Raw genomic sequence first — 12,922 nt, 5'->3', positions numbered from 1 at the left:
CCATCACCTGCAGGGGGGAGAATCACACTTGCTATCTCCCCGGCCCACCTGCCCCTTATGGTCTCTCCTGGGAGCCTTGGGGATGGTCCCTGGGAATCCTCCCATGTCCCCTGCAACCAACCACCCCCCCGCCCCAGGAAAACCTCCTCCCTAGCACTGCCCCCTCGGGAATGCCTCTCCAGAGATCTCAGGAGAGCGCCCTCCACCCAAAGCACCCTCACCCATCCAGGAAACCCCCTGCCCATTCCCTGACCTCTCTGGCTCTGGCTGTCTCAGTTGCCTGTCCCATCCCGGCTGGCCGAGGGAGCTGGTGCCACGGTGGACGATGGGACTGGATGGAGACCCAGAGATAAAGCCTCATTCAGGATCCGACTCACATGGCCTCAGCTGTCACCGCTGGCTCCTGGGGGGAGGGTTGTGGGGAGGGAGGGGGCTTATGACTTAACCCTTCTGCAACCAGCTGCCTGACCCTGAATCTTCTCTCTTTGGGCTGCGACTCCTTCTCCGCGAGTCAGGATCTGACCCCCAGCATCCCATCCCACCTCACAGGCATGGCTGCTGGTTCCCAAATCCCTCTCTCTCTCAAATCCAGATCTCCCTCCCAAGCTCCAAGACCCATAGACAATTGTCACCTTGATGTCCCACAGGCACCTCTGATGCAACAGCTTCCAACCCAAGCTCCTCATCTTCCCGCAAACCCACTCCTCCTCTTGTGTCCCTCCCTTGTGCAGGTCACCTCTAAACATGTCTCCGTTTCACTCCCTGCCCTCATCCTCCTGCTTCTGTGCTTCAACCTCCCTCCCCCCAACTTCCTCACCGGTCTTCCTGCTTCCCCCACTCTTCTCCCTCTCACCGCACTCCCATGCCATCCTCCTCCATGATTTCTCTAAAGTGGTACAAAGGGAAGGAGGGCTTTGGACTGGACCCCCAGCTGCAGTCGCTGTCACCGTGGGTACGTGGACGAGGGACCTCGCGGTGGTTCCTCATTGAACACGTCCTCCAGAGGCCAGTCAACATGACTCCCACCGGGCAAAGTACAGCAGCCCGGCCCCTGCCCTCAGGGAGCCCCAGTTTATAGAAGGTGTGTTCCTGTGATGAGTGCTGGCTGTGGGTTAGTCAGAAGAGGGGCTTGGGGGAGGTCAGAGAAGCCCCTAGTAAGTTCACCTCTTGGAGCTCAGGACCCTTATCTGAAAAGTGAGGATGATAACTTTTATCTTGAGGGGTGGGGGCATTAAAATCTCCAGGTCAGAATTCCAGTGGGAATTCTAGGGCCTGCATAGATGCCCAGAGCATGGTTTCTGAATAAAAGAACACAACATTCTCTCCTCCCGTTTAGGATGGGACTCCTGCTTTATATATAGGATGCAGGTCCTGGATCATTCGGGACTATGACTTCATGGCTGTACATGGGTTACACCTCTGATGAGGCATCCGTCCTCCACAATCCCTCAGCAGGGGTTGCCCGGCACACGAGGTAGGAGGGGCAGCTGCAGGTGCCCCCAAGGGAGGTGGGGGAGGGGCCGAGGGAGGGGCCCTGGAATCAGTCCCAGCATTCCCCAGGGCTGTGATTTCACAGGGTCTGAAAGTGCTTGCACAGGTGTGCCGGGACCATGGGGCCAGGCTGGGGGTGGGGTGGAGGCTCTCAGGGGAAGAGTCAGTGGGAGACGGTGAATGATGGGGGTAGGGGGGACCACGGGGCACTCACAAGAAGCCTGGAGGTGCTGGATCCGATCTGAGCCGGCAGGGAGGGCAGGTGGGGCGCTCCAGCTCTGTTTCCGGGGAGGTGCTTCACCTGCCTGACCTGCACCTGGGTGAGCTCAGGCGGGGGGTGGGGGGGGCGGGCAGGGGGAGGAGGATCAACAGGTGTTTCCAAGGCAGGGCCTGAGCCGATTGGCTGACGTGGCGCTGTTCCTTCTGCTGGGCTGAGGCATTCCTGGGAAGGGAGGGGCTTCTGTCCCTTGCTGTTAGGGCAGGAACACAATTTCCAGACCCAGGCAGCAGTAGGAATGTTGTCCATCTGCCCCAGAGCCCAGGCCCGAGCCCATCCCCCAGCTCCAACCCAGTTTAACTTTAGTTCCAGCCTTAAACCCAACCCCAGCCCCAGCTGCAGTTTCAAACCCTAACTAGAACTCCTAGCTCCAACCGAGGCCCCTACCCCACATCTCAGTCCCATCCCTGAATCTCAAATCCCAACCCTGACCCCCTAGCCCCATTTCCAAATCCAATTCCAGTCCCAGCCCCAGATCCCAACCCCAAATCTGGCTTGAAACCTCAGCTCCAAATGCTGGAATTAGATCTTAGATGGCAGCCTCATCCTTGGCCCCAACCTTGACCCATGTTCCTGAATCCAGCCCCCAAATCCCGACTCCAAGCTCAAATCCTGCCTCAGCCCCAAACTCCAACACCAGCTGGCCCCCAAACCCAGCCCCAGTACCTCCATCCCTTGGCGCTTTCCCCTGGGCCGGAGCCCCACAAACCCCTTGCCCATTCTCCTTCAAAGCCTCAAGGGCATGACCAAGGGAGGTTTGCTCCACGTTTTGGCCCCCCTGAGGAGGCAGGATTTGAGTGCACAGGGAGGAGGGGGTAAAGGCTTTTCAGGTGGGAAACAGGAGCTCCCTTGCTTAAAACACTTGCAGAATAAACACTTCGGATTAAATGCCATATTCCTTTACAAGGCTCACAGAACCCCTGCTATCCACCGCAGGCCAGTCATTTGCCCCTGGCCCCTGCCCTCCAGCCAGAATGCCTGTCTTTCAGTTATGTATGCTCTACATTGCTCTGCCCTTCTGCTTGGTTTTTGAACTCAGAGTTCTCTCTCCCTGGGATATTTACCACGCCCCACCCCCAGCCTTGGTCTGGCTAACTCAAATTCTTCAACTGAGATGTCACCTCCTCCCTGAAGCCCTCCTTGACCTCTAGGCTGGTTCAGGTGCCTCTTTGGGGCACCTATGGCCCCCATGCTTCCCCCACAACTGCTCTTACTGCATGTGCTGTGATCGCCCTATTTATTCACCTGTCATCCCCCTCTAGATGTGTGGTTCCCAGTGGGTGCAGGTTTAGTGCCTGTTTTGCTAACCCTTGTGACCTCAGCAGCCAGCACTGTGCCTGGCACATGGGAAGTATTCAGTAAACATGTGTTGAATGAATGAACGTGTGAACTGCCAGATGTGGGGCTACGCAGGGAGCTTGTGAGAGGTAGCTGGAAAGGCAAGTTTGGCTCAGGTGGCACAGGGCCTTGAATGCCTTGGTGAGGCATTTGGACTCATCTGAGGTACTCATGGAGGGTTCCAAAGTATAATGAGGACATGGCCAGGGCTCTGCTTCTAACAGGTGAATCTGGCACCACACACTACACGATGGGCGGGGGGTGGGGCTAGTTGGAGGTGGTTGTCAGCTGGGTTGAACCCCTTGTAATGCCTCCTGCTGTCTCTCCTTTTGGTGTGTATGAACTAGACAAGAAAAACAAAATCAAAGTTATCTTTCCATTATCAGCTCACAAAATAATTATGCTGGACCTATCCATGCTTCTCTTTGCTTTGCTCGGTGGAGATGACTGGGGGCCTGGTCATAACTCTAGAGCAGCACCGTCCAGTAGAAATATAATATGAGCCACATACGTAATTTAAAATGTAAAACCATCTAGTAATCATGTGAAAAAAAGTAAAGAGAAACAGGTGAAATTAATACAGTGAAATTTTAATTTAAGCCCCAAATATTTTCATTTTAATACACAAGTGATTGAGCTCTTTCAGTCTTTTATTTCGTCTTGAGAATTCGCTGTGTATTTTATGCTTACAGTGCATCTCAGCTCAGACTAGCCACATGTCTAAAGCTCGCCATGTGTGGCTTGCAGATCCCTTGCTAGATGGTTCTTCCTCTCAAGGAAAGGTTAGGGCAGGCTGGATCTTGGGGACAAACATGTGGGTTTGCCACTTTGCAAAGCATTATAAAGGAGTTCCCTGCCCTGGGGTGAGCGGGGAAGAAGGGGCCTGGCAGGGCTCAGTGGCTGTGTATTCTTTTTGCCCCTCTGACATTTATTTTCCTCCTGGTCCCGAGGAGGGGCCGGTCCCAGCCAGACCCATCCATGGTCCAGGTGTCCTGAATAGAGCTGGGCAGGGGACGTCATGAGATCCACGCCCCCCTGCCCTCCACCGGCTTCCCCTGGGGGTTTGAAGGGAATTTTTTTGGTGGAGGGAACAAAGCCTAAAAGCTTCCAGTTTAAACATTGATTGGGTGAGACTTTGTTCTCATTCTGGGTCTTATCGAATAACTTGGAGTTAAAGTGGACAGGCAGGCTCCTCACAGGGCTGTTGAACTCTGTCCCCAAAGCAGAGGCTGTTGAGGCAGCTCAGATGGGTGGTACTGCAGGCAGGGGGAGGAGGTGGCAGTGGGCAGAGAGCGTGAGGTGTGGATTCTAACTGATCCCTTAGACCTGCGGTCCCCAACCTTTGTGGCACCAGGGACTGCTTTCGTGGAAGACAAGTTTTCCACGGATTGGGGGCTGGGGTGGGGGGATGGTTCCGGCGGTAATGCAAGCGATGGGGAGTGATGGGGAGCGATGGGGAGCGGTGGGGAGTGGTGGGGAGCAGTGGGGAGCGGTGGGGAGCGGTGGGGAGCGGTGGGGAGCGATGGGGAGCGGTGGGGAGCGGTGGGGAGCGATGGGGAGCGGTGGGGAGCAGTGGGGAGCGGTGGGGAGCGGTGGGGAGCGATGGGGAGCGGTGGGGAGCAGCAGATGAGGCTGCTCACCCCCTGCTGTGCGGCCAGTTCCTAACAGGCCTTGGATGTGACCGGGGGGGTTGGGGACCCCTGTGTTAGACGGTGGGAGGACCCAGGAGAAGGGAGAGGCCCTGTAGCCCAGCCTCCCTGCTTGGCCAAGTTCCCACCTCAGGCTATTCTCCACCCAGTAGCTAGAGTGATCCTGTTATAAGGTAGAGCAGGTAAAGTCACTGCTGTGCTTAAATTCCTCCAATGGCCTGTCTTACCCAGAGAAACAGCCAGAGTCCTCCCACAATCTCTAAGGCCTTCTCTGACTTCACCCCCCCGCTGTCCCTCTTCTGCTTGTGCTAGCTCAGAGCCTTTGCACTGGCTGTTCCCTCTGCCTGGAGCCCTTTCCTCCCATGTGGCTCCCTCCCTCACTTTTCTTCAGGAAGGTGCTCAAATGTCACCGCCTCAGTGAGGCTTCCTTCCTGTGTCTAAAATCACAGCCTTCCCCCTACTTCCTACCTCTCTGCCCTTCGTTCTTTGATTTCCTTTATTCTCTCATGCTTCTCCTTAGCACTTGTCGCTGTCAAATATGCCATATATTCTTATCTGCCTGGAATATTGTCTGTCTACCGCCCTGGAAGATAAGCTTCACGAACGGAGTGATTTATGCATCCTAACTCCTAGAACAGGCCTGGCATATAATAGGTGTTCAAGGAATGCTTGTGAATGAAAGCATGAACAGTGGAGAGAATATTGGTTTTGGAACTAGATTGACCTTGAAGGTCCCAGTCCCAGCTCTAGCTCTGCAACCTTAGAAAAATGGCTTAAACTCTGTGTGTCCCAGTCTATTCATCTGTAAAATGGAGACAATAATACTTAGTCTAAATAGTTGGGGGGGGCGATAAATAATATAATTCATCCAGCAAACATTTACTGTTTCCCTTCTCTGGACCAGGGATTGTGCAGGTGCTGGAGATGGTTGTGAGCAAAAGAGGTCCCATCCTTGCCACCCTGAAAGGCAGTTGGAGAATAAAGGCCTTAAAGCACAGGTGCAACACCAGGTCTTCAATGGCTCCAGGTCCCCTGCCCCCACCCCATGTTCCATGACTGACAGTTGCCCCAGACAGACATCTTTTGGAATATCTGCTCCACTCACAATGACCAACTTCACTACAGGGATGAACCCCAGTAACCAGGATTCTATCCTGTGACCCACCCCTATGGGTACAGTTGATTGGATAGCGGTGAGCTCCAGATTCAAGCTAGGCCCCAAATATTCTCCTTAGGCAACTTAAAGTTAGACTAGAGACTCCATGTCAGCCTCAGGGCATCTACTCATGGGATGCTAAGGGTCCCCTTCTGCCAACTGTACTGGCAATGGGAGGCTGGTCTATAGAGAGGCAAGAATAAGAGAGGGAGAGGGGGTTCCAGCCATGTCCCAGGTCTTAGTTCAAGTCCTTCTCGAGGTCTGGTTGTATCTCAGCCCTGAGATTCCATGACGCACCAGGAGAGATCGGGGGCTTAATATTTGTTATTTGGGTATTAGAAGGGTGTCTGGCTTCTGCAGGTGGGAGAAGACAGGGACATCTGGGTTCTTAGTGCATAAAACACCACCTCTCCTGGTATGTGTGGCTGGGCCACCCAGTGTGGGGTCTAGAGGAAGAGGTGGCCCCCAGAAATGGAGGAGCAGGGCAGGGCCCTGCAGACCGAGGATGACAAGTCTGGAGAGGCTTGGAGGTAAGAGAAAGAAGGGCAGAGTTCTGCTTATAGTGCTGACACCAGGGTCTGCAGACAATGGAAGATGTGGGGGAACTCTACCAACTTTGCCATGTTCATGATTTTACCCTCACCTTCACACAGCTGTGAAAATTCTCAGAAAACCTCATTATGTTTCATAAGTAAGAAGAAAACGTAGGAGGCTTTTTCTGGTCCTGACGTGGCCGGCAGAGAAGAAGGCAGGTCAGAAGCGACAGACAGCCCTGCCCTTGAGGTCCAGAAAAGAGCGGGGAGGGGCGTGGGATCTCTGCAGTGACAGGCAGCCCTGTGCCTGGACAGGGACTAGCAGTGGTGGCTTTGGATGAGCAGGAGCCCCCCGGGCCTCAGGGTCCCTCTTTCCCTTCCTCCCTCCCCAGCTCCTTGGCTAAGCAGAGAGTTGGACATGATTGTGGGAGAACACCTTTATTCTGTTCATGTCCCAGGTTCCCCAGGGCAGGAGGGAGAGGCTGGTGTGGTCCGGGCTGCAGGGGCTGCAGCCCAGAGTCAGGCTGGGGACAGGAGCACCGTGCTTCTTCCGGCGTGGCTGGAGACGGCTCACCAGAGTGGGTCACTTGGTCTGCAGCTTTAAGTCTGCTTCTGCCCCCAGGAGGGAAGGCAGCCGCATCCCGGCAAAGGGGTGGAAGCCTGGGACCTGCTCTTGCTCTTGGATCTGGTCTCTGAGGCGCTGGATCTCCAGGCGCTGCATCTCAATGATTCTCCCAGTTTCTTCTTGCTCATTCAGTCTCATGGTGGGAGGCATGCCTGGCAAGTCTTTGCCGGACACTGTAGGGGACAGAGCAGGACTAGTGTGGACCTGTTACTGGGCTGCTGCAAAGCTTATCCTCCCTTGCCCCTCTAACCTCCACCCCCGCACACATTTATGGAGCACCTGCTATGGGGTGGACACTCCAACCCACATGCTAGGGAGATGGAGATGAGCCATTTCACTGTCTAGCAGAGAAGGAGAAATGAAGAGACACGCTTTGGACTGATAAGGCAAATGCTAAACCTGACCTCAGCCCGGCCCCTCTCCCCAGACGGACTTTATGTCCATAGTCAGCAAACTCTCATTCCCCACAGCAGCACTTAGGAACTTCAATCTTTGCTCCAACTCCTCTGCCCTACTTAGAAAAAAAAATTGTGGTAAAATCTATATAACATTTACTAACTTAACCATTAAAAATTTTTTTATTTACATATTTATTTATTTGGCCTCACGGGTCTTAGTTGTGGCACTCAGGATCTTCGTTGCTGCGTGTGGGATCTTTTAGTTGTGGCATGAGAACTCTTAGTCGTAGCATGTGGGATCTTTAGTTGTGGCATGAGAACTCTTAGTTGCGGCATGTGGGATCTAGTTCCCTGACCAGGGATCGAACCTGGGCCCCCTGCATTGGGAGCGCAGAGTCTTAGCGACCGGACCACCAGGGAAGTCCCTTAACCATTTTTAAGTGTATGCTTTAGTAGTGTTAAGTACATTCACATTGTTGTGCAACTAATCTCCAGAGCTCTTCTCATCTCGAAAAACTCAAACCCCATCCCCATTAAACAGCTCCCCAGTCCCCCCACCCCCAGCCCCTGGTAGCCACCATTCTGCGGTCTGCCTTTGTGAATTTGATGCCTCTAGGTATCTCAGATAAGTGGAATCATACGGTATTTGTCCTTTTGTGTCTGGCTTAGCATAATGTCCTTAAGGCTCATCTATGTTGTATCATATGTCAGAATTTCCTTCCTTTTTAAGGTTGAATAATATTTCATTGCATATATAGACCACATTTTGTTTATCCATTCACCTATTGTTGGAAATTTGGGTTGCTTCCACCTTTTGGCTACTGTGAATAATGCTGCTATGAACGTGAGTGTACAAATACCCTCTTTGAGACCCTGCTTTCACTTCTTTTGGGTATAAACCCAGAAGTGCAATTTCTGGTTCATATGGTAACTCTGTTATTAATTTTTTGAGGAAACACCTTACTGTTTTCCATAGTGGCTGTACTGTTTTACATTCCAATCAGCAGTGCACCAGGGTTCCAATTTCTCCAGAGTCTTGCCAACACTTGTTACTTTCTGGGGTTTTTTGTTTGTTTTTGTTTTTTCTTTTTGGTTTCATTTATTTTGATAGTAGCCATCCTAATGAGTGTGACACAGTATCTCATTGTGGCTTTGATTTCATTTCCCTAATTGTTAGTAATACTGAGCATTTTTCATGTGCTTGTTGGCCATCTGTGTATCTTCTTGGAGAAGTGTCTATAGTCCTTTGCCCATTTTTATTTTTATTATTTATTTATTTTTTGCGGTACGCGGGCCTCTCACTGTTGTGGCCTCTCCCGTTGCGGAGCACAGGCTCCAGATGCGCAGGCTCAGCGGCCATGGCTCACAGGCCCAGCCACTCCGCGGCATGTGGGATCTTCCCGGACCGGGGCACGAACCCGTGTCCCCTGCATCGGCAGGCAGACTCTCAACCACTGTGCCACCAGGGAAGCCCTTTTGCCCATTTTTAAATCGGGTTTGTTTGTTTGTTTTTGAGTTGTAGGAGTTCTTTATATATTCTGGACATTGACCCCTTATTAGCTGTATGATTCCTCTCATTCCATAGGTTGCCTTTTCACTCTGTTGATTGTGTTCTTTGATGCACAGAAGTTTTAAAATTTGACAGTCTAATTTATTATATATTTTCTTTTGTTGCCTGTGCTTTTGATATCATATCCAAGAAATTATTGCCAAATCCATCCTCTCCTCTGCTCTTAATGGATGACATTGCCACCCTCTTCACTGAGGAACTGTGTCTCCAACTCCCTCACCACAGTCAAGCTTCTCTCAGTGGAAGAGGGGTCTCTTTCCTATCTGCTGCCAACCCCTTCCCTGGAGGAAAAACTAGAAAAGAACAGATGATGGTGGCCAAGGAAGAGAGTATTTTAAAGAGGAAGTGGTCAGCAGTGGCCAGTGGCCATCCTTGCCTTGGCCTCTAATTGACCTGATGGGGCCAGCATTCAGAGTATACTCGACTTATCCCATCCTTCCCAGGAGAAGTCTGGATCCTTCTCTGTCTGCCTTTGCTCCTTGCCTCTTCTCCTTTACTGCAATTTCTAGACTCTTGATCTTTCTAGGCTCTTGATTTCTTCTCTTTTCTAGGTCTTGACCCTTCATCCTCCTTCTGCTACTGGTTGTCCCTGGTAACCATCTCCTCAGTCAAGCTGTGGCCTAGCCATGGAGCCCTGGGAAAAGTAGCACCCCTGGGAAGGTATAGCACACAAAAGCCTACCAGCCCATCCACCTACCAGCCCATCCACCTTCTTGGGCCTGCATCACTCACCTCTGCCTAGTTTCTGTTTACCTCCCCGCCTGTTTTTTTCATATACTTATTATAGGCATCTGTATATTTTCTTTGGAGAAATGTCTATTCAAGTCCTTTGCTTACTAAAAAAAAATTTTTTGTTGTTGTTGTAGTTAAGTTGTAGGAGTTCCTTATATATTCTGGATGTCAACCCTTTATCAGATATGTGATTTTCAAATATCTTCTCCCATATCATGGGTTGCCTTTTCATGCTTGTCGATAGTGTTCTTTGATGCACAAAAGCTTTAAATTTGGATGTAGTCCAATTTATCTACTTTCTTTTTTTTTTTTTTTTTTTTTTTTTTTGCGGTACGCGGGCCTCCCACCGCTGTGGCCTCTCCCATTGCGGAGCACAGGCTCCGGACGCGCAGGCCCAGCGGCCATGGCTCACGGGCCCAGCCGCTCCGCGGCATGTGGGATCCTCCCAGACCGGGGCACGAACCCGCGTCCCCTGCATTGGCAGGCGGACTCTCAACCACTGCGCCACCAGGGAAGCCCCTACTTTCTTTTTGTTGCCTGTACTTTTGATGTCATATCTAAGAAATCATTGCAAAATCTAATATAATGAAGTTTCCCCCTATATTTTCTTCTATGAGTTTTATAGTTTTAGCTCTTACGTTTAAGTCTAGTCCATTTTGAGTTAAATTTTGTATATGATGTAAGGTAAGGGTCCAACTTCATTCCTTTGCATGTGGATATCCAGTTTTCCCAGCACCATTTGTTGAAAAGATTGTCCTTTCCTCATTGAATAGTCTTGACACCCACATTGAAAATCATTTGACCACATATATGAGTGTTTATTTCTGGGCTCTGTATTCTATTCCATTGGTCTATATGTCTATATGTATGCCAGTACCATACTGTTTTGATTACTATAGCTTTGCTGTAAATTTTGAAATAGGAAGTGTGAGGCTTCCAACTTTGTTCTTTTTCAAGAGTTTTGGCTATTTGGGGTACCTTGAAACTCCCAATGAATTTTAGAATGGATGTTCTATTTCTGCAAAAAAATGTCATTGGGATTTTGATAGGGATTACATTGGAATGTGTCGATCACTTTGGATAGTATTGACATTTTAATAAATCTTCCAGTCCATGAACAAAAGATGTCTTTCCATTTGCTCGTGTATTCTTCAATTTCTTTCAGTGTTTTTTTTGTAGTTTTCAGTGTACAGGTAGTCCTTCACCTCCTTGGTAAGTTTATTCCTAAGTATTTTATTCTCTTTTTTTTTTTTTTTTTGCGGTATGTGGGCCTCTCAATGTTGTGGCCTCTACTGCTGCAGAGCACAGGCCCCGGACGCGCAGGCCCAGCGGCCATGGCCCACAGGCCCAGCCGCTCCATGGCATGTGGGATCCTCCTGGACTGGGGCACGAACCCGTGTCCTCTGCATCGGCAGGCGGACTCCCAACCACTGCGCCACAGGGAAGCCTATTTTATTCTCTTTGATGCTATTGTAAGTTAAATTGTTTTCTTAATTTCCTTTTCAAATTATTCATTGTTAGTGTATACAAATGCAACTGATTTTTGTGTGCTGACTTTATATCCCACAATTAGGAGTTTTTTCTTTGCACTCTGATATTCTAGAATTTTATGATGATGGACCTGATGGTTCTATTTTTAACCACCGTATTGGGTACTAGGTAGATCTAACAGCTTCTTAAAGACGTTCCCTCTTGCTTTCAGCCACACCTTCACTCCCACTTCCAGAGATAGCTGCTTCTGCTAATTCCTGAGCCTTTCAGGGGTTCATCAGGTTTCTTCTAGGTTCCCCACTCCTGGCTTAGGATTCAGGTTTCTCAGGTCTATGAAGTCAGTAACCACTCACCCATCCATTTTCCAGCTTTCAAAATTGTACGTCTCTTGTTTCCTTTGGTTTATTTATGCCATTTTAGTAGGTTTTCAATTAGCCACCTTTAATTAGACGTTCTAATAATATGGTTTTAATAACTGAAAACCAAGCAGGTGTGTCTATTAGGCCTGTTGGTTAATTGTTGTATGAATGACAATATAAATGCTGCTAAAACTAAAATTGTGGTTGGGGATGATAACCTCTCCTGTTCAGATAAAGAATTCTTCAAAACTAACTGAACTGGTTAATTTTAAACAACATAGGAATGTATATTTTGAGCTAACTTGTTTTGGAGGCCCCATGTTCAGAACCAGAAGCCAGACTTAGGTTCTTCATGATCAAGACAGACAATTGGTAATACCTGTCTTCAGCCATTACCGATGAAACCTCCCTTGAGTAAAGCTCTATGACACAAGTGGCATGATGTTTGGTTTGCTTTAGAATAATCTACTATGGGCGTGGGAGGGAATAACTGGGGCGGGGGGGGTGGGGCGTGGCGATAGTGATGAAGCAAGAGCGACAGTTGTTCAAGTCAGGGAATGAATTCATGGGGATTCATTAGAATTTCTCTCAATTTTTGTCTATGTCTGATAGTTTCCATCATAGTAATAAGAAGAACCTGGCTATATCATACAGCACCCTGAGGAGGTCTCAACTGGTTATTTGCTAGGCTGCTGGGGCATATTTGAAATATTTTTTTAAAAGAGAAGTTTTGTGATTGTTCACAGACACATCTATGCTTCACCTCCAACTGAAGATGGTTTCACCTCCAAGAAGTCAAGTTCTGTCTTTTTTTTTAACAGATTGATTAATTAAATTAAATTAATTAATTTATTTGCCTGTGCCACGTGTCTTGTGGGATCTTAGTTCCCCGACCAGGGATTGAACCCTGGCCCTCGGCACTGAAAGCGCAGAGTCCTAACCACTGGGCCGCCAGGGAATTCCCAAGTTCTCAGTCTTTTTAACACATGCTGTGCTTTTATGTCAGTTCTTCAGAGGTAATATTGTTCTTCGGGTACTACTCACAGAGTTTACCCTCTTAACTTCAACTCTAATGACAATGGCGTATGAAGCAACAATTATATATATATATATATATATATATAAAATTTGTAACAGTTCAAGACTCACAAACAGTTTTGAAAATAGTGCAGAGAGTTCCTGTGTATCCTTCAACTACCCTCCGCCAATGATAATACCTTGCATAACCATAGTACCTGAGGTGGCTAATATTTGAACGACCCAGTCCACAGCTGTGGAATGTTTCAGTTCATTAGGGTTTCTA

At 49.4% G+C, this 12,922-nt stretch overlaps 1 protein-coding gene across 1 annotated transcript in view; it reads right to left on the bottom strand.

Annotated features, from left to right (window-relative positions):
* Nucleotides 1–7,027: 7,027 nt before the first annotated feature.
* The window catches only part of CFAP57 (cilia and flagella associated protein 57), a gene marked incomplete at both ends in the record, with an annotated part of 77,172 nt that continues 71,277 nt past the window's right edge, over nt 7,028–12,922 (bottom strand). The window contains one exon of the mRNA XM_079696851.1: nt 7,028–7,242. Within this exon, the coding sequence (XP_079552977.1) occupies nt 7,028–7,242 (215 nt within the window). The remainder of the gene's footprint in view (nt 7,243–12,922) is intronic.

This window comes from Hyperoodon ampullatus (assembly GCF_949752795.1).
Source record: "Hyperoodon ampullatus genome assembly, chromosome: 2".
Lineage (NCBI taxonomy): Eukaryota > Metazoa > Chordata > Mammalia > Artiodactyla > Ziphiidae > Hyperoodon > Hyperoodon ampullatus.
Note: the sequence above shows the minus strand (reverse complement) of the source record. Positions and strands in the feature narration are given on the sequence as shown.